A 25,036-nucleotide genomic window follows, 5' to 3' on the forward strand; every position below is an offset into this window, starting at 1 on the left:
AGAGCTGCGCTCGCTCCGCGTCGTGACCCAGCCGGCTTCCTTTCCGGCGGGTTAGTGTTGGCATATTGGCGGCCGCCAGGCACGTGACAATGCAAATCTCCCTTCTCGTCGCCGCACATCGCGGCACACCAGCCAGCGTCTCGCGGCACACTAGTGTGCCGCGGAACAGCGGTTGAGAAACGCTGTGTTAAGGAATTGTAGCTTGTTAAGGAATTGTATGTCATAGCTTGCTGGGAACTGTAGCTCTGTGAGGGGTAAATGACGACTCCTGGGATTTTTCTGGGTAAAGAACTTGAAGGAGCGTCTGCACCCCCATTGATTCTGAGGTCCAGCTCCGAGGGCCTTCTGGTGGTTCCCTCACTGCAAGAAGCGAGGTTGCAGGGAACCAGGCAGAGAGCCTTCTTGGTAGTGGCACCCACCCTGTGGAATGCCCTCCCATCAGATGTCAAGGAAATAAACAACTATCTGACTTCTATAAGACATCTGAAGGCAGCCCTCTTTAGAGAAGTTTTTAATGTTTGATGTTTTATTGTGCTTTTAATTTTGTTGGGAGCTGCCCAGAGTTGCTGGGGAAACCCAGCCAGATGGGCGGTGTATAAATTTATTGCTGCTGCTGCTGCTGCTGCTGCTGCTGCTGCTGCTGCTGCTGCTACTAAGTCATGTGTTTTAAATGCTTGCTGTGGATTTGCCCAGAAGTTTCCCTTATAATGGAGCAACCCATAGCTTACTGGGAGAACACATGTTTCATAGCTTTATCCAATTAAAAGGCCCTTAGGCAGCAAAGCTGGCCTGGGAAAGATCTCTGTACATTAGACATTGGAGAGCCAATGTCATGCAGTAGAGGACAGATGATGAAACAGCCTGCTAAAAGACTGCTTTCTCTGTTTCTAGGTAACACTTAGCCGTGTTTTGAGCTATAAGCTCGCGGGTTGATCTCATTGAAGGCTCTGCTGCTTTTGGGCTATGAGGAACAAGGAACATGACTGGGACTCTCCCATTTTCTCAAACTTGTTTGCTGTTATAAATATCCCTCTCCTCATCACTTCCTGTGCTCCGTGTCCATTAATAACGGGTTGTTTCCCCATCCTTTCAGCACTTCAGTTAAATTATTGGGTGTCCTTATGAGAGATCGTATCAAAAAGACATGGACATGTGTTGACATGCCAATCTTCTGTTCAAGGCCGATCTGCACATGTCTAGGAAAAATAATCAGGTACATTGTTCCCAGGACTTAAACCCAAACACAGACACAGACACACAGACACAGACACAGACAGACACACACACACACACACAGAGAGAGAGAGATTTCAATGTTTTTCAATAATATTGATTTCAATCAATCAGATTTTATTTGACCATCAGTCAGAAATAAACATTTATCCATTCAAAAATTAAAACATCTAAACATCTAAAGGAACTTAAAACTTAAACCGACAATAAGAAGTAGGCTATACATTTAGACCCATGTCAATGCTGTCAATTTTGACTTTACGACGCTTAAGGGCCAGAAAAAGAAATTTGGCAACCAAGGAGGCTGTTGTTCCAGTAAACTTGTTCAGCAGGGGGGAAAACCCTGTCTTTGTCTGGCTACAGGGCTAAGTTGGCCTAGGAGTTGAGCTATGAGTTTTTGTCTAAGATCTGCATAGAATGGGAAGAATATTGATTTTATATAAGTTACTTGCCTCAGAATCTTGGAGTGCACTCCAAGATGGCATGCATCAGTCAAGTCTGGGGGAAAGCTATTGGTCACGTGATGGCAGAAGATGGGTGGAATTTGATATGGTCCAAGCCTCCCCTCAGGAGTGCTTCCTCTAGGAACAGAGGAATAGCTTTGAAGTTAATAAAGGTAAAGGTACCCCTGACCATTAGGTCCAGTCGTGACTGACTCTGGGGTTGCGCGCTCATCTCGCATTATTGGCCGAGGGAGCCGGCGTACAGCTTCCAGGTCATGTGGCCAGCATGACAAAGCCGCTTCTGGCAAACCAGAGCAGCACATGGAAACGCCATTTACCTTCCCGCTGTAGCGGTTCCTATTTATCTACTTGCATTTTGACGTGCTTTCGAACTGCTAGGTTGGCAGGAGCTGGGACCAAGCAACGGGAGCTCACCCCGTCACAGGGATTCGAACCGCTGACCTTCGGTTCAGCAAGCCCTAGGCTCAGTGGTTTAACCACAGCGCCACCTGGTCCTTGAAGTTAATATACAGGCGTTATTACACCCCTGCCAAATGGCATAACAGTGAACTACTGGCCACTTGGTGCCAAGGTTGCAAGGGATGGGAAGGGTACTATCTATCACTTGTGGTGGCACTGCCTGATTATGCATGACTTCTGGGTCAAGATTCCCAAAGAAATTTCCTCTATTGACCAGCAAATTATCCCTCCTGACCCAGGTTCAGCCTTGCTTTCATCCTTTTTGGAAAATACGCAAAACACTTTGTACAAAGATTGGATGATGCTATTGGTAACAGCAGCTAGACTGCACATCACTAGGAGCTATCAGACCCATTTTTCCTTCCTTCCTTCCTTCCTTCCTTCCTTCCTTCCTTCCTTCCTTCCTTCCTTCCTTCCTTCCTTCCTTCCTTCCTCCCTCCCTCCCTCCCTCCCTCCCTCCCTCCCTCCCTCCCTCCCTCCCTCCTTCTTTTACCTCAGGAGTATTACCAGCAACAGTGTGTTTGCTCCAGACTACATTTTCACCTTTTTGAATTATGGTGCTGGAGGAGACTCTTGAGAGTCCCATGGACTGCAAGAAGATCAAACCTATTCATTCATAGGGAAATTAGCCCTGAGTGCTCACTGAAAGGACAGATCGTGAAGCTGAGGCTCCAATACTTTGGCCACCTCATGAGAAGAGAAGACTCCCTGGAAAAGACCCTGATGCTGGGAAAGATTGAGGGCACTAGGAGAAGGGGACGACAGAGGATGAGATGGCTGGACAGTGTTCTTGAAGCTACAAACATGAGTTTGACCAAACTGAGGGAGGCAGTGGAAGACAGGAGTGCCTGGTGTGCTATGGTCCATGGGGTCACGAAGAGTCGGACACGACTAAATGACTAAACAACAAACAACAACACAGCAGTTAAATTGGCCTTGTGTATATTTTGGCAAGCCTCTACCTTTTCAGTTCCTCATCTGTAAACTGGGAACACTAAGTGATGGTAGCTGATAAGAGGCAGAGCTATAAATGTGGAATTCCCAGAATGAATCTGGCATTTGTAGGTGGTTTATGGAAAAACAATTACGGCATCTCTCGGCTTTAGCTCTTGATTTACGGTACGAGGACAATGAAACTGATCTGACTTGCAGGGTTGTTATAAGGATTAAATGAAGACAATGCTCTGAAATCTCTAAAAGCTTTATCCTTGTTATTTTTAAAGTTTATAAAGCATATTTGAAAATCAGTCATCAAAAGTCCCAGTAATTTAATTTAATTTATAGAAAAAACGATGGCTATTTCTACTATACAGTACTGTGCTTGGTTACCTCCAACTGGAGCTGCAACAAGGATAGAGGCAAGATCCCTCCAAAACTGTCTCCCTCCACACTGGGAATCAGTAACCTCCCGGCCGTCCAAAATAACTCTGCTGTCCAGCTACTGAAGGATGCAATGCAAGCTGCAAAATGTACTCTCCTGCTGCTGTTGCCTTTTATTGGTGCTACTATTTTAATTGGTATTTTTTAATCGTTTGAATGGGGTCAAATGCAATATGTGAGCTGCCCTGGGAGGAGGAGAAATTCTGGAGGGTAGGATAAATGAATAAAAACACAATTAAATAAAATAGCCACCCCCTTTCTTTTTTCCTGGCTCAACTGCCCCCCACATAAGCAGAAATGGATTTCTGTCCCCTCTGGGTGAAAAAAAAGGTTGCTCTCATTTTAAGTATTCATGATGACTCCAGAGTTTTAGCCTATTTGCCTAAAAGCTAATTTGGGGGGGGAGGGGATCACAAAGGGGGGGCTCCCCTAACCTGACCTTCAGAAAAGAAAGGTTATGGGCTGGGCTGTGGGGGAGAAGGAGGCAGGCAATACGTCACCTCGGAGCCAGCCTCCAAAAATGCTCGTCATCACTCGGGGGAAATTCCCAGCCCTGTGCGGGGTAGGGGGGTGGAGAAAAAGTAGTAGCAGCTGGAGTACGGCGAGAGCAGACCAGACCAGAAACAGAGATATCGGAAGGCGCAAGCTGCAGCCTGGGAGAAGGACAGCTAGCTTTGCAAAAAGCAATCCCCGATCGGGCAGACAACGCCAGCGGGAGGAAACAGCACCATGGCTGGTAAGTGAGCGCGCTCTCTCTCTCTCTCTCCCTCTCTCTCTGCCAACTCTTTTTTCTTTCTTTTTTGCATGTTAGCAGACACACGCGCAAACACACTTTCCCCACCTCAGTCTGAGAGAGAGAAAAAGAGAGAGAGAGAGAGAGAGAGAGAGAGAGAGAGAGAGAGAGAGAGAGAGAGAGAGAGAGAAAGAAAGAGGGCGATAAGCAGTCTGTGAGATGCAGTGGTTCATGTTGCCACATCATAGAGCTATACAGCTGAAAGGGACCAACCGCAAGGCGCATCTCGTCCAAGCCCCTGCAGTGCAGGGATCTTTGGCCCAAATGGTGGGAAACACGACCCTGGGGTTAGGAGTCTCCTGCTCTATTGACTGAGATGTTTGGCTTGCTCTGTGGAAGAACACAAGAGCCAGAGGCAAAGCAGGGGACTAATAATAATAATAATAATAATAATAATAATAATAATAATAATAATAATAATAATAATAAATTCATCTGTAGATCTCAGGGTGGTTCACAGTATTAAGAACCTGTAGCTTTTCTTGATCTGGAGATGAAGTGGCTGCAGATGAAGCTTGGCTCGTGGCATCTTCTCACAGCCTTAAAAATGGTGCCACCGTCTGTTGTGGCTGTTTGCTGTGGTGGCTGTGCTCTACCTCAAAAGTCGAGGCAGTATGTATGTCTCTGAATACCAGTTGCTGAGAACTGCAAGTGCTGTTGGCCCCTAGAGTCTCCTTTCAGGCTTCCCACAGGCATCTGGCTGGCTACTGTGAGAAAAACAGGATTCTGGATAGACCAGTGGCCTGATCCAGCAGGCTGTTGTTAAGGTTTTCCTAAAGGCAGGGATGTGGCAACTCCGGCCCTCCAGACTCCTTCTTGTTGCAGCATTTAGGCAACGCTTTAGATACCTGGAAGTGGTTTGCATGCATTATCTCCGTAATCCGTACCCTGCAAGGCATGTCAGACTCAGCACATCACAGCCTCATTGCAGGGAAGGGCTTCTGCGGACTGGCCACCTCCCGAATTGAAGCAGGGATTTTAAGTGTATAATAAGCTCCTTTTGCTTGTTGTGCTGCAGCAGCTGTTGAGCTCTGAGACGTTTGTGGCCACCAGCTCCCTCAGGTCCAACCCCCACTGAATGACAACTATAAATCAATGGGGCATAAATTATTTCAAAAGGGATGGACACTGTCCCATGCTGATAACCTCCGTGAGAGATGCCTTGCTGGTAGTTTTGTTGCTGTTGTTTTTGCTGCTTGTCAATTCGAACAACAAACGTTCTTTAGAACTTTGTCCGTATGCAAGAGCGAGCCTTCGGAGCATGTTGTATTCCACCCACTTTACAATATATTTTCTCCCTCCTATGTTGAGACAGTCTCCCCAAGCAGTGCTGTCATTCTGTGGTTACTGCCGGATTTCAGCTAGAGCTGTGCTATATCTCTTCTTCCCATCACTTGGCTCTTACTTAATGACATGTACTGTATTTACATACCACAGGGAGAAAAGGGATCAGCTAGGATTTCCCCTCACTGTGGTGTGTGGAGAGGCAGGGGGGGAATCACCCATTTACTTGCATCCAATTGCCACTAACTTCAAGGGAATTTACTTCCGTGTATACATACTTGGAAAGGCAGCCTTTATGTGTACGTGTGGTTGATTTCAAAACAACGACAACACAGTTTGAAATAATTCAGTCCAAGTCACAACTTTGCATGCGTAATGTTTTCATTTCTATTTTTATTATTTTGAATGCAAAAGAGAAAATACGAGGAGAGCGAGGTTAGGAAATATAAATCCATAATTGCCCATGCAGGCTCAGGTTCATAGCATGATAAGCCAATAATTGTCAACTCAACAACAGAGAAGTCAGCACTGTGAAACCTTAATACTTCCTCAACTGCATTCCAAGTAAAGCTCTCCTGTTGACCTTCTGCCTAAATACCATTCTCAAGATTGAGGACATGCATTTCCTAGAAACAAAGCTGCAGTTCGCAGGAGCCATTTGGGAAAGTTGTGTGCTTTAAATGTATGGTTCTTATTCAACCTCTTGTACTACATACCGGTAGTAAGGACACCAAATGAAAAGTATAAATAAGCAGCCAACAAATGATGAGCTGGGAGAGCTTCCTTTCTCTGTAACCGGCACTTCAACAACAAACAACAAACAGCAGCAGCAGCAGCAGCAACAACATGTTATAAACAGAAACTTGGCTGGGAAACAGGGAAATGTAAATATCTCTTCTCTTTTTTTTTTACTTGATTAGGTTTTGGGGGCAGGGGGCAGAGTTCAGGATGCTCAGATTACTGCCGCCAGACCTCCCCTTTCATGATGTATCTATGATGAATATAGGGAGGGCGGTCTTGGGCTACACCCCTTCTGTGACGTATGGGTGATGCTTCTGGGGGGGTGGGCTGAAACCAATTTCAAATTTCTACTTAAGGGAAGGACACCTTTGTTTGGGGTTCCTTCCTTGTTCTCCTGCGTGAGAGGAAGGACCCTGTTGCAACAGCAAAAATAAAGGCTTTGCTTCTCAAAATTCTCTGGTTGGCCTCTGTTATATTCTCCGACCGATGGAGAACCCAATAAAGGGCTCTTGTGTACCCCATAAGGGAATAAGGGCAGATTTTTGCTTATAACAAACAGCAGCAACAACAACAACTCATCTCAAGTCTTTAGGAATCAGGATACAAACAGCCTACTTATGAACCTTTGGGAAAATATCCTTTCTGACTTTTAGAGAAATTCATGAAGTTATGAGGCATCACAGTTCCACGTCACCAGACTCTGTCTGGGTAGGAGTCACTCATTTGACTTGGTATCCGTCACACAGACCAGATGTCTTGTGGCAAATGCTAGACGATAATGATCAAGAGGGGGGGGGGAAACCCATAATTTTTAATTTAATTTCGCAAGAAATTTGTGCACACCTGATGTTCTGAGTGTGTGCAAGAGATAAACGCTCTCTCTCCCTGCCTCAAATTATACATCTTTATTATATACCTTTAGGCGCCAGCGTCTCTCTTTAACAGGGCCTCTGGCTGATTGGCATCTGATGCCATTTTAAGTGTGTTGGGGACAGGAGATTATTGCGTTGTGTTTGTGTTTGTTTTTATTATGTATTTAATTTTTTTTTTTAATTGTAGTTTTGTGTTGTGAACTGCGTGGCGGTATACAAATTTAGTAAATCAATAAACCCCATGGGTGGCTTTCGGCTTGGATAGAAGCAAAAACAACTTGATGGCTGCCACCGATTCATGAAAGCCAAGTCAGAACATAGCAGAAAGAGGACCCCCCCGAGTGTCCTTTCTCTGCTAACACTGTCCAGTCCAGTTGCCTTATGTGGGAGATTTACCTCCTGCCGGTCCACTTGCCTACTGTGAGAGAAATAAGGAAGGCAGTGGTTTAATGCAGGAGGAGAGGATTTGGAGAGGGTGGTTCCCCCCCCCCCCAACCTCACCCTGCCTGCCACTTGATGCAACAGCTCTGAACAAAAAAGGTGAGGGGACCAGTGTCACAGAGGAAGAGGCGAAACACCTTGAAGGAAGTAACTGAGCCTCGTGAAGGAAGTAGCTGAGTCTTAGAGCAGTGGAGGATTGCTGCTTTAACTTTACGGTTTTGTTTTGGTTATGCATCGGTGTACTGTATTTCCACCCCCACCCCACCCCTTGCAGGAAGGGTGTGGCTCTGCTGTCAAGCCCTGCGGAATGACTGAGGCAAAAGTGACATCAGGTCAGGATTTAGTTTGAACCATATTATTTGACTGATGAATTGTTGTTGTTTCCCCCCCCCTGATCCGAGGCTCAGCCCTCGGAAGATGTGAGCAGAGGGCTTGGCCCCTGCCGTTGAGCAATCCCAGCCGTCTCTTACACTTCTGGGAATATAAGAAAGGTTTAGGTATCAGAGTGGATTTTAAGCCATCAGGTTTCCTGGAGCTTCAGACCTTGAGAATCTAAAGGGAAGGAGTTTGGGAGATGGCGGGTGAGGCCCAGCAAATTAGGAGAGGAGCTTAGTGAAGGGTGGGTGTTTTTTGGTATTATTATTATTATTATCTATTATTTATTTCCAATATTTATAGACTGCCTTTCACCACAGATGGTCAAAAAGCAGTTTACAAAACAATCAACGAAACAATTCATCAGTCAAATAATATGGTGTTTAAAACAAGCAAAAAAGAAACACACAGGTAAACACATACATTCCAGAAATATATGTAGCTATATTCATAAGGATGAAACCTAGTTGTGGAGGCATAGGATGGCAACTGGTGGGTCAGGGAGTTTAGCGTAAGGCAATCCATTGTTACTGCACTTATGGAGCCAATATCTTACTCACGGTATTAGGATCAATATGCCTCTGAATTCCAGTCCCTGAGGGGACGATAAACAGAAGGGTGGTGTTGTGCTTTATGTCCTGTTTGTGGGTGTTCCCATCTGGTTGGGGAAGAAAATAAAAAAATTGTCGAGTTGGAAGGGACCCTGAGGATCATCTAGTCCAACCCCCTGCAATGGCTGTCCCATACAGGGATCGAACCTGCAACCTTGGTGCTATCAGCTCTGTGCTCTAACCAACTGAGCTATGTTGGGCTAGGTGGGCCTTTGGTTCAACCCATTAGGGTGCTTCTTATGCTCTTATGCTTTTAAGCCAATCCTCAGTCTTAGCCCCTCATCCTGAGATTTTGCTCCATCTTTAAAAGGAGCCTGCAAGGCTGACATATAGTCTGACACCTGAGACCTGGGCATCCTACCTGAGCCACGGCGCCTCTAATTTTTCGATGATGAAAACGATTAAAAAGTGTTTTTGTCTTGCCTCTTCCACCCATAAGATGCATGCACTTTTATATCCACAGCCTTGCTTAGCAGCGTGTCAGCTGTTTGCTCTGAAAATTAGTGTTCGAAGGAGTGTATTAATAACACTGCTTCCTTCTTTCAGACAGGAATAAGGTTACTGCATTTCGTAGCTGTGTTTTTGTTCTGTTTCTAAAGGGTTGTCCCCAGCTTCTAGAAAAAAAACAACACTCCCCATTCACCAGGATTTTATCCACCACTCTTTTTAAAGTGTGCTAGGAAAAACAAGGACAGTGTTCTGAAACAGAGATGCACTGCTTCTACCCCTCGGCATTAAAAATAAAATAAAAATCTAGCCTTTCAGCCCAACCCTTGTTACAAACTACAATGCTAACTTCCTAACTTGTTGTGGGTGGGGGTTAGAATTCAAGTCTGCCGTGCATCATCGCCATCACTCCGATGAGCAAAACGCCTCGAATTATGACAGGGCCAGGTTGTTAGTTGTGGTGGGAGTACGGTACTTTGAAATCGCCATAACCACTGGGTAGGAGGTGTGGAATTGCTCAGAGAGACACATTGCCACATATCTTGTAAGAGTTGTTGTAAGCATGCAAAGTTCTTTGCACATCAGATAGACCGCATGCAAATGAATATCACATGCTGCACACGTTTTGGGGGCAGGAAGGAGATCGTCATTCCACTGTCGTTTTCTTCACTGCTCCATTTAGAAATTTCACACAGTAACACTAGACATGCAGTTTAGGTTGCTGGCTGCTACCAAGTACCATTTATATGTGGGAGTGGTTGAAATATACAATAGTGGACTATTGCTTTCAAGGCGCTTCTGTTCAGATTTGTCATTGATGGCATTTTGCAGATAGATAGATAGATAGATAGATAGATAGATAGATAGATAGATAGATAGTGTCATACTGATTCATTGAGGAACTAGGATCCCTTTGACTATGACTATGTGCAGTATTTGCCCCCAAGTTTGTCTATTCTTCTTCTCTGCCAGCAATACAAAATCTCAGCCTCCAGTTGGGAGAGACTCCCTGTCTGAACCCCTGGAGAGCTGCTGCTAGCCAGTGTAGACAATACCGGCCTAGAAGGATCAGTGATCTCTCTCAGCTTCTTATGAGTTTCTTTTGATACCTCCACCTGGTTCGTTGCAACCTAGTTATCATCACTCAGTTCCTGGGATTCCCATGTAACAACAGTTTCCCCAGAGACTCCAGGACTGAAATGCAGATGTGAGAATAAACTACATTTCAACTATGCTATCCTACATGGGGGAGGCAGGTGGTGCTGTGTGGTCTAAACCACAGAGCCTAGGGCTTGATGATCAGAAGGTCAGTGGTTCGAATCCCCATGACGGGGTGAGCTCCTGTTGCTCGGTCCCTGCTCCTGCCCACCTAGCAGTTCAAAAGCATGTCAAAGTGCAAGTAGATAAATAGGTACCACTCCAAGCGTTTCTGTGCGCTGCTCTAGTTTGCCAGAAGTGGCTTAGTCATGCTGGCTACATGACACGGAAGCTGTCTGTGGACAAATGCCGGCTCCCTCAACCTATAGAGCGAGATGAGCGCGCAACCCCAGAGTCGTTCCCTTTACCTTTACCTTTTATCCTACATGGACATTGAGAGGGTTAAAAAGGGTCTGTTAATATTGCTCACCAACAGATGCAATACAAAAGGAGGAATGGGGAGAGAAGAACAAAGCAAGCCTTAGAGCAATTGCACCATCTCTGCCCAACAGATGGTGCCAGGCTGGTCTCCCCCTTGGCATGATGGTCTTCCTGTGAGGTGGAGGGTGCAGCCTCTCAGTAGCCCTTGGTCTCCTGGCCAGAGGTGGAGGCCAGAGTGTGCTTCCCATAATCTCTGCAGACAATCTCCAGAGCAACAAGCAGCTTGAGCAGAGAGTCCTTCATGGCAGGGAGGAAGGGAATCAAGCTCCCTGCAGCTGTTCCTGCTCTGGCCAAAAATGGGACCAGCCTGGGCTCCATCATGTTTTGCCATGATGTCCTTCCTAGGAGGCAAAAGGGTGGTGACTCCATTAAATAAGATACTGTAAAATTGAGGGGGGTGGGTGGGTTTGGCCATCAGCCTCTCCCTTCTCTCTTCAGAAGCTCTTCCTTCTTGCCTGTCCTGCCTCTTAAGAATGTAAGAAGGGATCGGGCCAAAAACCTTGTTCTTATGGCAGGCAACCATATATGCATGAGAAGCCTGCACAGAGCTTGGGTGCAACACTGTTCTCCCCACAGCTGGTATTCAGAGGCCTACTGCCTTCCAACAATCCTCTTCTGTAGGACCTAAGTGTGGAGATGTATTGGCAGCAAGGCTATCTTGCAACACTCCCCATTTTACATCTGCCACTCTCTGTTCAACCTAGTTCCTAGAGCAGGGTTTCCCAAACTTGGGTCTCCAGCTGTTTTTGGACTACAGCTCCCACCATTCTGCTAGCTAGGGATGATGGGAGTTGTAGTCCAACAACAGATGGAGACTTGAGTTTGGGAAACCCTGTCCTAGAGGAACTCCAGAAGGCATCCCAGTGGCAGAGAGAGCTCAAAAAGCAGAGGCAGACCTTAAGAACCAAATCAGTTCAGCCTAGCCAATGGCAGCCATAGGTGCCTGTCCAGCCCCCAACTTCCTTGACAGTAGGTTGGTTTAGCCAATCACAGCCAGAAGCTTTGCCGTCGCCACCACACCGTTAAACCCCTTGCTGCATTACAGGATAGATTGCAAATGACTCCACTCAAGTATAAGCATTGCTGCATCAGGGGCACTCCATAGCTGAGTGGTAGAACATCTGCTTTGCATGCAGAAGGCTTCAGGTTCAATCCCCAGCATCTCCAGGTAGGACTTGGAGAAACCCACCATCAGACATCCTGGAGAACTGCTGCTAACCAGAGTAGACAATACTGAGCAATTCAGTTGTCTAGATACCATGGGAGGCTGCCTTAAATGTCAGACTGTTGTCTTTCTAGCTCAATACTGTCTACTCAGCATCTCTCCAGGATCTCAGGCAGAGGTCTTTCCCATCACCTTTGCGCTGGAAACGCCAGGGATCGAACCTGCGACCTTCTGTGTACAGGTACATGAGCTCTGCCACTGAGCTATAATAATAATTTATTATTTGTACCCCACCCATCTGGCTGAGTCTCCCCAGCCACTCTGGGCAGCTCCCAATCGAATATTAAAATAATACAGCATTAAATATTAAAAGCTTCCCTAAACAGGGCTGCACTCAGATGTCTTTTAAAAATAGGATAGCTGCTTATTTCCTTGACATCTGTTGGAAGGGCGTTCCACAGGGCGGTGCCACTACTGATAAGGCCCTCTGTCTGGTTCCCTGTAACCTTACTTCTCGCAATGAGGGAACTGCCAGAAGGCCCTCAGAGCTGGACCTCAGTGTCCGGGCTGAATGATGGGGGTGGAAATGCTCCTTCAGGTATACAGGACCGAGGCCGTTTAGGGCTTTAAAGGTCAACACCAACACTTTGAATTGTGCTCGGGAACGTACTGGGAGCCAGTGTAGATCTCTCAGGACCGGTGTTATGTGGTCCCGGCGGCTGCTCCCAGTTACCAGTCTAGCTGCCGCATTCTGGATTAATTGCAGTTTCCGGGTCACCTACAAAGGTAGCCCCACAGCCTTTGCCTTACAAATTTGTTTGCCTGAAGTCATTCATTGTTTCTGCCGATGTTTTGGTACTTTGAGCTGTTGCTTTGACCTTGTTTTTCCATTTCCTCATCATGGTCTGGAAAGCCAGCAACAGTTAGAGGTACAGTTCAGTGTCTTAGGACATTTTTATTTCATGAATATTGATGTATTTCTATCCTGTCCTTCCTCTCCAAGAGATAGGGTGGATACTAATTCCCCGCCCACCCCTTAAACCCCTTTCCAAATATCCAATCCTAATCTTTATTACAGTCCTAGACCAGCATAGTTCCTTAATATCTACACATTAAATCTCAGTTTAAGCACCTTACAATAAAACCTCTAAAAAACAAAAAATGCTAATGAACACATTTTGGGGAAAATGTCACATTTATTTATTCAAAGGTTGATTTTTGTATGGAGATATGCATCAAAATGCTTATCTTCAAGCAACTTTGGTTTAGAATCTGTGCCTCAGAGGACTCGCATAAAGGTTCATTTTGGTATTCCTGGCACTAATTAGCAGTCAGTTACAAGGGAACTCCAAAAATGTAACCAAACCTGTATTGAACTTGTTCTGGGTGCATGTATAATCTGCTTACTCAAGTAAAGAGCTACCAGATTTCAGGATTTGCGGAAGACTGACAATTGAATGGGTGGTTTAGAGCGCTATTAAGATGTGTATCTCCAACTGCAGACAATATAATTTAAGCTAGTTAGCGGCCTGTTATGGGAGGGTGTCCTAACCTCCCCCCTTTTTCAAACAACAGGGGAAGTTTCTAACTTCCTAGTAAAGCCATATGTTTCTAGCTAATTGCCCCTTTGTAATGGTTACATTGATTTAAAAAAAAAGGGAAGTCTCTAAAATACTCTGAAGTAAAGCTCTCTTTGCTTCAGACATGTGAATTCCAAGCCTTCAGCACTAGGGTTGCGCCACAGAAAAAAGCCGCCTCAAAAAGTTAAAAAGCTTCTCCGGTTTTCATTGACCCAGTATTAAGTTCCGTTCTCCACATCTCCACATCAGTATGTGGTTTTCTTTTTCCTCGTAAAATTTGGTGGGAAGTTCTCCCAATTTACATATATGTGTGAGGTTTCGCCTGACTTTCATGTTTCTGCAAATCAACTTCCCCAGATGGAATGTGTGTTTCTGTATGTTATTTTCACCAATATATGCTTGTCGGCTGATGATCACTTTGCCCTAACATGGTGCATTTTGTGTCTTCTACTTCTTCTTCTCTGGTGATCACTCATAGCCGAGTAAGATTGTCTTCTATGAACACGATTTTAACAATGGGTCCGTAAGTGACTGTGGAGGCCAATTCTGGATCCACACGTCCTTCCACAGTGGGGACATTGGTTTCCAGGTGGGAGTTGATCACGGTGTGGATTTGCCAAGCGTGCCTTCCTCTTAGCACGTTTCTCCCTTGTGTCCTGAGATCGAGTACACCTTACTTGGTTGGGGGGGGGGTGGACACTGCAAAACATGAAAAAATGCAGATGTTGTTCATTTCGTATACTTACTGTTTCAGAAAATGTGAATTAGATAGGAATTCCTATTCGAACAGCCCTTAAAACTTTTGCCCCTTCTTGATGGGTTGCTTTCCTAGATGCTTGAAAGAACCCTCCTCATCTCAGCCTAAGTGTGGTGTAGTACAGTACCTTATCACTGGATTCTGCTGAAATATATAAATTTGGCCTTAACAGGCTGCATGGGGCTCTGCTAGTTGTTCTGCTGGTGACCGTGTCCTGAAGAACATGGGGAAAGCACAGATTTCTTTGTTCAAAGTAAATATGAATTTGAACATAGAATCATAGAGCTGGAAGGGGGTCAAACCCTTGCGATGCAGGAATCTTTTGCCCAACGTGAGACTCAAAGCCACAACCCTGAAATTAAGAGTCTACCAACTGAGCTATTCCAGAGCAGTACCTTTGGGCTGTGTCTTTAAACCACAGAGCCTAGGGCTTGCCGATCAGAAGGTCGGTGGTTCAAATCCCCGCGACGGGGTGAGCTCCCGTTGCTCGGTCCCAACTCCTGCCAACCTAGCAGTTCGAAAGCAGGTCAAAGTGCAAGTAGATAAATGGGTTATGCTTCAGAAGAGACAAAGCACACTTTCCCGTATTTCTGACATGAGCTTGTACTTTGCTTCACAAATCCGCTTACATTACATATCAACATGACACTTGAGGCTGCTGGAAGCAGCAATCCATTCGGAGAACAATGACTCGCAGATACTCTTAGTTAGCATAGCTGCCCTTAGCAAAAACAACAACACAGAGACGTATTTATCACATGCTCCCAAATCATCCTTATTTAAACCATAGTTCCAAAGTTGAGAGAAGCACCTATTTGGACAGTCTTAATTAATCCTATCAGTCCCGATTTCTAAGATCAGAGGAGTTTTCTGGTTTATCCGCAACTAAGCGAAGGGCTGTGATTACTGTGGCAGAGTACTAAAGTTCCCAGGTTCAACCCCTTGTCCTCTCCAAGTAGAACTGTGAGAGGACCCCTTCCTGAAGCCCTGGGGTGTTTCTGCAAGTCAGTGTGAACAGCACTGAGCTAGTGTGGTGTAGTGGTTAAGAGCGGTAGACTCGTAATCTGGGGGACTGGGTTGGTGTCTCTGCTCCTCCACATGCAGCTGCTGGGTGACCTTGGGCTAGTCACACTTCTTTGAGGTCTCTCAGCCCCACTCACCTCACAGAGTGTTTGTTGTGGGGGAGGAAGGGAAAGGAGAATGTTAGCCGCTTTGAGACTCCTTTGGGTAGTGATAAAGCGGGATATCAAATCCAAACTCTTCCTCCTCCTCCTCCACCTCTTCTTCTTCTTCTTCTTCTTCTTCTTCTTCTTCTTCTTCTTCTTCTTCTTCTTCTTCTTCTTCTTCTTCTTCTTCTTCTTCTTCTTCTTCTTCTTCTATAGGGACCAGTGGCTTTACCCAGTATAAAGCAAAAGGACACGTTTTTCTCTGTATTGGGTCCCCAGCTATTGTTGGACTACAGCTCCCATCATCCCTAGCCAGTGGGACCAGCCGTCATGGATGATGGGAATTGTAGTCTGAGGGCCCAACACTGCTCTACAGGTATAAATAGGTGTATGAAAATGCGTATTGCAGAATTTGCAGCGGAAGAGAGACCTGTTTCCTACACCCCCTGTTTGTAGACTTTTCTGCCTGCTGTAAGGGAATACATTACCTTTTAAAAAATAAAACGTTGCATTGTTTTCTTTCTTTCCAAAGATGGTCATGAACCATACATTGAAATATGTGAGCAGCCTAGACAGAGAGGGATGCGTTTCCGGTACAAATGTGAGGGGAGATCAGCAGGCAGTATTCCAGGAGAACACAGCAGCGATATGAATCGGACTTTCCCAGCTCTGCAGGTATTCCTCTTCATTATTGTCTTTTGAGTTGTTTAGCCCAAGAGGCAAATGCTTATTGTTTCATTTACTTACTTACTTACTTACTTACTTACTTACTTATTTCATGTTTTGCTTGATTGTAAAACAAACAAAGAAATAAACAACCCTCAAATTGTTTTACAAAATAGATAAAACAATAAAATCAAGGGTGTGGGGAGAGGGGAATGCAACAACACTTTAAAACATACAAAAGTTAAAATACTAAAACAGATTAAAATTACCTCAACTTCCTAAGCATCTGAGTAGGCTTGTCTAAAGAAGAATATTTTAGCAGGCGCTGAAAATATTGCAGCGTAGGGGCTTGCCTGATAACAATAGGAGGAGGTTCCAAAGTGTAGGTGATGCCACTCTACATGATCAAATGCTTACAAATGTGGAATGGATATTACGTGGCGCCTGCCAGTTCTGCCAGTCAAAGCAGTCGAGTGGGCACATGGGGGTAAGGCAATCCCACAGGCTCTAAAGGCCACTAACAGCCAAATTATATGCATGTCTACTTGGAAGTAAGGGCCATTGAATTCAGTAAGTAAGTAGAACAGGCCTAGGCAAACTCGGCCCTCCAGATGTTTTGGCACTACAACTCCCATCATCCCTGACTACTGGTCCTGCTAGCTAGGGATGATGGGAGTTGTAGTCCCAAAACATCTGGAGGGCCAAGTTTGCCTAGGCCTGAAGTAGAATAATAGAATCGTGGATTTGTAGAGTTGGATGGAACCCCGAGGGTCATTGGGTACAACACGCTACAATGCAGGAATCTTAACTAGATCATACATGACAGGTGACCTCCCAACCGCTGCTTAAAAACCTCCAAGGAAAGGGAGTCCACAACCTCCTGAGGGAGTCTGCTCTACTGTCGAATAGCACTTAGGTATAGCACTGCAGGAGAAGGGCCCCCTTCCAGACCACCTGCTTATTGAACCTTCATTCTGATTTGTTTATGGGGAGGTTAGATGATGCCGTCTCAAAGCGTGTGCTATCTCAACTTTCCAGTGCATTTTCCTGTCACTTTCCTTATCGTAAGAACTCTGGTCTTTAGGGGGAAGTGGGCTTCTTAACACAGCGCCTCCTAATCAACTCTACTCGGGCACTCTGAAGTCACTGGTATGTGATTGGAAGTGTCCCAAGTTGATCTCTAGGACACAGCCCTCCATGCTGCTCCATCTGGTCCCCAAGACTCTCACTTGGTCATTCCTCCTCCCTGGACACATGCTCTCTCCCCAGGCCACATCCTTCACGCTCCATTAGTGTTTTTGCCTGGCTGGAATGTGTCCTTGAACTCTGGTCATGGGTCTTGCTTGCCTGGATAGAAGCTCGAAAAAGGGTCTGTAGATGTTTGTGGAAAATACTCTACTGTAGGAATACAAAATTCACATTCATTTATCCACTTACTGTTGCCTCTGGCTGTTAGCTAGAAGGCTGGTGGTTCGAGCCCATCCAGAGATGGTTGTAGGCAGGATTCCTACATTGCAGGGGGGTTGGACTAGATGACCCTTGGGGTCCCTTCCAACTCTATGCTTCTATTTGTCCTGCATTTAAGATGGCCAAACGGCTGGACTGCAGCAGGCAGGAAAGTGGGAGCTTAAAAGCGGACCCAGCAGAAATTGCAGCTCTCCTGTTTGTTGGAAGAAAATACATGTGATGTTTAACCACATGTGCCGTGGCACCTGTAGTTTGGCCTCTTCAGTTGCTTGTGTACTGCTGTTTATTTGTTCATAAAAGGTAAAGGGACCCCTGACCATTAGGTCCAGTCGTGACCGACTCTGGGGTTGCGCGCTCATCTCGCATTATTGGCCGAGGGAGCCGGCGTATAGCTTCCAGGTCATGTGGCCAGCATGACAAAGCCGCTTCTGGCGAACCAGAGCAGCACATGGAAACACCTTTTACCTTCCCGCTGTAGCGGTTCCTATTTATCTACTTGCATTTTGACATGCTTTCGAACTGCTAGGTTGGCAGGAGCTGGGACTGAGCAACGGGAGCTCACCCCATCACAGGGATTCGAACCGCCGACCTTCTGATCAGCAAGCCCTAGGCTCAGTGGTTTAACCACAGCGCCACCTGGGTCCCTATTTATTCATATGTTTTAGCTATTTATAAGATGCTTGCCCTAAGCAGGAACACAATCATAAAACTGCTATAAGACGAAACAATAAATACAAATGACTAATGAGATTTTTTTAAAAAAAAAAGTCATAGCAAAACTTATGAATTTATTCCGTTCCGAAGGCACCTTTGTAGGTCGAAAAATTTGTAAGTCAAAAGCGCCATTGGAAACACAATTTCCCATAGGGATGCATTGGAAACGGAGAAATTTGTAAGTCGAAGCAACCCTATCTAAAAATTCGTAAGTAAAAAAACCCCTATCTAAAACCGCCGCGGTTTCCTTTCGGATGTTGAGTAATTCGTAAGTCGAATAATTCGGTTGGCGAGTCATTTGTAAGTCGAGGTACCACTGTACCAGATTTGACAATCCCTTTTGAATCCCATAAGAGTGTGGTGATGATAACACCAAGGTTGCAGGTTCGATCCCTGTTTGGGTCAGCTGCATATTCCTGCATTAAAGGGGGTTGGACTAGTTGACTCTCAACTCTACCTTCCAACTCTTCAATTTTAGGGTTCCTTGGGAACAAAATATTTCAGGGGCCACAGTTGCGAAGCCCCTGCTTCCAGCATTTACTTGTTGCTGTCAGCGATTACTTGCTGCCTGAGGTTGTGAAGGACTTTAAAGGTTAAAACCAGCATATTGAAATAGAACCTGGAGACGGATCTTGTAACCAGGGCAGCTGGTTACACCTTGAACGTGACATTTCCTCTCCACGTCTGACAAAAGGCACAAGGGTGATGGGCTCTCTCCCTCTCTCTTTCCTTTGCAGGTGTTCAACTACTTCGGGAAAATAAAAATCAGAATAACGTTGGTGACCAAGAACGAGCCATACAGACCTCACCCCCATCGGCTGGTTGGAAAAGACTGCGAAAATGGTTTCTATGAAGCTGAATTTGGGCCGGAACGCAGAGTCCTGATGTAAGTAGTGGCTGTTGTTATGTGTGGCCAAAGACAGAATTAATGTATGAAAATCCTTGAGCGCCAGTGTGGTGTAGAGCGGTAGTCTTGTAATCTGGTGAACCGGGTTCGCGTCCTCGCTCCTCCACATGCAGCTGCTGGGTGACCTTGGGCTAGTCACACTTCTCTGAAGTCTCTCAGCCTCACTCGCCTCACAAAGTGTTTGTTGTGGGGAAGGAAGGGAAAGGAGAATGTTAGTTGCTTTGAGACTCCTTGGGGTAGTGATAAAGTAGGATATAAAATCCAAACTCTTCCTCCTCCTCCTTGCTGGATCAGAGACCCATGGGGTCCAGCATCCTCTTTTTGGAGAGGATCATCAGACGGGATGGTTAATATAGAAAGGGGGTTCTTTGTGAGCTCTTCAGACATGCTTCAAGAGCTCCTTCTCAACTTGAAGAATCAGAAGAACATGGCAGTAAAATAAATGCTGGCTCCAACCTTATAGTCCTTTCCAGAGCCATAGCTCAGCGTTAGGGTGTTTGCCTTGCAAGCAGGAAGGTCCCAGGTTCAATCCCCGGTATCTCCAGGTAGGAAAGCGGGTGACCTTTGAAGTTTAAAGAGTAACAGGCTTGTTGCAGAATAAGCTCTCATGAACGGGAACTCCTCCCATCAGTCTGCTGCTTCCCTAAAAGTACACACACACACACACACACACACACACACACACACACACACACACACACCAAAGGGAGATTCCAGTGCAACGTTGCCAACCTAAAACTTATCAGCATCTTTTATTTGATACCTTTACAGCATGGGAAGGCAAACTAAGGCATGGGGGCTGGATCCGGCCCAATCGCCTTCTAAATCTGTCCTGCGGGCGGTCCGGGAATCAGCATGTTTTCACATGAGTAGAATGTGTCCTTTTATTTAAAATGCATCTCTGGGTTATTTGCGGGGCATAGGAATTTGTTCATTCCCCCCCCCTTCAAAATATAGTCCAGCCCCCCACAAGGCCTGAGGGACAGTGGACCGGCCCACGGCTGAAAAAGTTTGCTGACCCCTGCTTTAGAGCTTAATCATGACTGGGGACTTCTTGCTCACTTCAGAGGCTAAGACCCAGCAGAGTCTTGTCAGTGCTACTTACTGCTGTTGTAAATGGTCACGGTATGTATCTTGCACAGTATATGTAAGAAGAGCTCTGCAGGATCAGACCAATGACCTATCTAGTCCAGCATCCTGTTCTCTCAGTGGCTAACCAGATGCATGGGGGGAACCCACAAGCCAGACCCCTGAGCACGAGAGCACTCCTTACTTGTGACTTCGGAGGCATGCTGCCCCCCACATCAGAGGTAGAACATAACCATCATGACTACCGGTAGTAGCCGTGGATAACTCCATTGTCCATGAATTTGGCTAGTCATCTTTTATAGCCATCCAGGTTGGTGGCCATCCCTGCCTCTTGGGATAGCAATTTTCCATATTATAGCTATGCACTGTGTGAAGAAAGTACAGTACAAGGATCCGAAACCAGGGAGAGTCAAAGTTCCAAAAGGATTGGAGTAAATTTGTGGACTATATGGAGAAGAACTGTAGAAGTTTAAAGACACTTGCAGGATTGAAATAAATCCTACGAACTGACTTTAAGTAGAAGGAGTAAAGGAACTGTGAGATAGGAATGGATAAGAAAACCGATTGGGGGGAAGGAGGGAAGTCAAAGCTCGGCAGAGCAAAGAAAATTGTAATAATTGATTAGATGCTAAGAAGAAAAAAATTGGTGTTTAGTATGTTTATTATGTGTTGTTGTGTTTGTGGTTATAGGTTTTGTTTTTGTTTAAATGTGTTTAATTGGAAAATTTAATAAATTGTCTTTTTTAAAAAAAAGAAAGAAAGAAAGTACAGTACAATGATCTCATGTTAGGTTTGCTTCATCTTACGTTTTTTCAAGTTGCGTCCCGCAGCGACCCAGAAGTACCGGAAAGGGTTACTTCTGGGTTTCTCCACTCACACATGCGCAGTAGCGCTAAATCGTGCTTTGCGCATGCGCACAAGCGCCAGATCGCACCGCGCACCTGCGCAGATACGGCGCTTCAGGTTGCGGGCTTTTCATGTTGCGAACGGGCCTCCAGGACGGATCCCGTTCACAACCAGAGGTACCACTGTACTTGGCATCCTGTTACATCTAACATTTAGCCCTTGGGTTCTAGTGTTTTGAGAGAGGCCCATCTACTTTCTCTATACTGTGCATAATTCCATATACCTCAAGGTCTCTTTCGTGGTCATCACCACCATTACTGTATTTTGTGAACTTAGATTTTCCTCCCCCACCCCCCTTATGTTTGCTGGTGTTGAATTGCATTTTTGCCATTTTATTGCCTATTCACCCAGTTTGGAGAGATCAGAGAATCGTAGAGTTACCGGTAGAAGGCTCCCTGAGGATCATATAATGCAACTCCCTGCAATGCAGCTGTCCCGTGTGGGGATCGAACCTGCAACCTTGATGTTATCTAACCAATTGAGGTAGCCAGAAGATGCACTTGAGCTTTGCATAGCAGTGACGGCAACTTGTACTGGTTGCCTTTCATAGTTTCTAGCTCTCTGGATCACATCCACACTCAGGGCTCATCCACACTCAGGGCTTGTGTCTGAGCACCCTTTCTTTTTTCCTCCAGAAAAAAAGACCTGCTCTTTAAAGCTCAATCGGAGCAAACTTCAACCAGTGGAAATCCCGAACTGACATTTGCTCTGATTCAGCTTTAAAGAACCAGGGGGAAGCTCGAAGCAAAACAACAACAACACTCAGGCACAGAGCGTTAAAGCTCAAGTTCTCTCGCATACGGTACCTGTTCATGGATAGAAGTAGAAATGCTTCACGCATCTGATGAAATGGGCTCCCATCTAGGTAGGTAAAAGACTCCTGGACAGTTAAGTCCAGTCAAAGGTGACTATGGAGTTGTGGTGCTCATCTCGCTTTCAGGCCGAGGGAGCCAGCATTTGTCTACATACAGCTTTCCAAGTCATGTGGCTAGCATAACTAATATAATAATATTTTTTATTTATATCCCGCCCATCTGGCTGGGTTTCCCCAGCCACTCTGGGCGGCTTGCAACAGAAAAATAAAACACAGTAATCTATTAAACATTAAAAGCCTCCCTGAGGCTTAAACTGCCTCTGGTGCAAGGGACACCATGAGGGAAGCCAGAGCGCACAGAAACACTGTTTACCTTCCAGCCACAGCAGTGCCTATTTATCTACTTGCACTGGCATGCTTTCAAACTGCTAGGTTGGCAGGAGCTGGGACAGAGCAACGGGAGCTCATTCCGTCATGGGGATTCGAACTGCTGACCTTCTGATCGGCAAGCCCAAGAGGCTCAATGGTTTAGACCACAGCGCCACCCATGTCCCTTGTGCCTCGATAAGGCAGCAAATGATAAACACACTTACTAAAGAGAAAACCCCTATTGAGCACAGCATTGCAAGTAAACAGGCACAGGCTCATTCTGCATGTCAATTTGGATTTAAAGTGCTGCAAGCCCCTCTGTTCGTTTTCATTCTCCTGCTAGAGCAGTCATTCCGTAAAGCATAAGCTACACTGCATTCAAGGGTTTGCTTTGCGTTGATCTTACCAGGCATATAATGGGGTCAGGAAGACCCAAGGATAGGGAGATATTGGCTGGTTAGCATGAGATGCTTCTTTTGCAATTTGCTCTGATTTCTGATATTGCACAGTATTATCTGGCTTTCAACTTCCTATTTTGCATCCTCCCAGGGGTGGGGTGATGTCATGGGTTTTCCATGTGGGAAAGAATCAGGTTTCTGGAGGTAGGTGGGGAGAGTCCCTTAATGCTGTCCTGTGACCTGATACCATCACATGCAAATTAGGAAGCTGGTATAGCACCTATCCAAATGAGATCAGAAAACTGGCTCTGTTTCTCTCTCTCTCTCTCTCTCTCTCTCTCTCTCTCTCTCTCTCTCTCTCTCTCTGTGTGTGTGTGTGTGTGTGTGTGTGTCTACGGTATTTATTTGCCATCTATCTGTGTTTTTGTGTGTAGACAATATATTACCTTTTTTCTTGATCACATGGTTTGACATTACCCTCTTTTTTTAGAAACTACTGTAATGCCAACCTGACCTATTTGGACTATTTCCTGTGTAAATGCTTTTTAAACACGAAACCACAATGTTGTTGATGTTGTGGTTTAGTCGTTTAGTTGTGCCCGACTCTTCGTGACCATATGGACCAGAGCACGCCAGGCACTCCTGTCTTTCACTGCCTCCCGCAGTTTGGTCACACTCATGTTAGTAGCTTTGAGCACATTGTGCAACCACCTCGTCCTCTGTCGTCCCCTTCTCCTTGTGCCTTCCATCTTTCCCAACATCAGGGTCTTTTCCAAGGATTTGGATGGTGCTTTTAAGTCTTCAAGTGCTTTGCATGCTTTGTCTTGTTATGTTCCTAACATCCAGCGCAGGCCGGGGAAAGGTGAGGCTTGGCTAAAAGGGGCTTTGAAGGCACTGCTAATCACCAGTGCCTTCAAAGCACCTTCTGTGGCACTTTCCAAGTGATTGACAATCAGCTGCTTGTTGGGCTGCCCACCTGTCTAAGTTCACCTGCTGGGGTCTGGAAGGTTAAAGATCTGGTCCACTGGGCTGAAAAGGTTCCCTAGCTGTGCCTTCTAGTATTCACTTTAGATTGTTGTTGTTGTTGTTTAGTCGGTTAGTCATGTCCGACTCTTCGTGACCCCATGGATCAGAGCACGCCAGGCACTCCTGTCTTCCACTGCCTCCCGCAGTTTGGTCAAACCCATGTTGGTGGCCTTGAGAACACTGTCCAACCATCTCGTCCTCTGTCGTCCCCTTCTCCTAGTGCCCTCCATCTTTCCCAACACCAGGGTCTTTTCCAAGGAGTCTTCTCTTCTCATGAGGTGGCCAAAGTATTGGAGCCTCACTTCAGGATCTGTCCTTCCGCACTATCTACTGCTAAATGGACAGTCACATCCTCTGTTGACATTTTAAAGGGGGAGATCTTTCTCTGTTTGGGAGTATACGCCCCCTTTCAGAGCTATTCCATTTAACCTGCTCATGTTCATAAAAGAGAAGTCTGAAGACATTGAGTAAACTTCAAGCTGTAATCTACTATCCCACTGAATTAAATGGGATCTACGCCCATGTAAGTAGGCTTAGAATTCCAGCCTCACAGTGCAATCCCAATCATGTCTACTTGCAAACAAGTCCTTCTGGCATCAGTGGAACTTACTCGCAGGTAAGCGGGGTTATGACTACAGTAATCCAAACCCCCTTTCCTGGTAGTAGGACTCACTGAATTAAATAGGACTTACTTCTCAGTAGACATGATTAAGCTCCGTCTGTCATGGATGCTTTAGTTGAGATTCCTGCACTGCAGGGGGTTGGACTAGATGACCCCCGGGTTCCCTTCCAACTCTACAATTCTAGGATTCCAAATTTGTACTGTAAGGCTACAATCCTATACCTGCTTCCTTGAGAGCAAGTACCCCTGAACTCAGTTACCTCTGAGTTAGACGACTTGTACTATAAATGTATGCATTGGTGCATTTCAAGGGAATTTGCTATTTTGAAGGTCCTGGTTATGACATAGATTTCCTGGTTGATGCTGTATTTTAAAATAGCCACACTACCTCTGTGCTAATCTGTTTTGAACGAACTTGAAAGCCTCGTTATCGCTGCATTCACTAGCCAGAGTTAAGAAGACACTGGGCATTCTGGCAGGTAGCATCACTGTTCCCGCTCTGGGGGAAAAAAAGCCCTGGACCTTGTGCATCTCCTCTACTACACCACAGGTCCCTGCCTCTTGGACTTTCTGCCGAAGAGGGAGTGGGAGAGAAACACACGCTTTCATCTCCCTGTGAAAGAGGCAAAACCAGAGCAACAGCAGTTTTGGT

General features: G+C 45.7%; 1 protein-coding gene across 2 annotated transcripts in view; it reads left to right on the forward strand.

The window, feature by feature from the left end:
• The first annotated feature begins 4,129 nt into the window (after window positions 1-4,129).
• REL (REL proto-oncogene, NF-kB subunit) overlaps window positions 4,130-25,036 on the forward strand; it is a 48,848-nt gene continuing 27,941 nt past the window's right edge. The window contains exons 1-3 of one of the 2 annotated variants that reach the window (XM_035110913.3): window positions 4,130-4,272; window positions 15,939-16,081; window positions 18,991-19,139. In XM_035110913.3, coding sequence (XP_034966804.3) covers window positions 4,266-4,272; window positions 15,939-16,081; window positions 18,991-19,139 — 299 coding nt within the window. In that variant the 5' untranslated portion in view covers window positions 4,130-4,265. Of the gene's footprint in view, window positions 4,273-6,372; window positions 6,498-15,938; window positions 16,082-18,990; window positions 19,140-25,036 lie in introns of those variants that run through there. The other variant, XM_035110914.3, reaches the window with a different exon arrangement.

This window comes from Zootoca vivipara, chromosome 3, assembly GCF_965207765.1.
Source record: "Zootoca vivipara chromosome 3, rZooViv2.hap1.1, whole genome shotgun sequence".
NCBI classification, from domain to species: domain Eukaryota; kingdom Metazoa; phylum Chordata; class Lepidosauria; order Squamata; family Lacertidae; genus Zootoca; species Zootoca vivipara.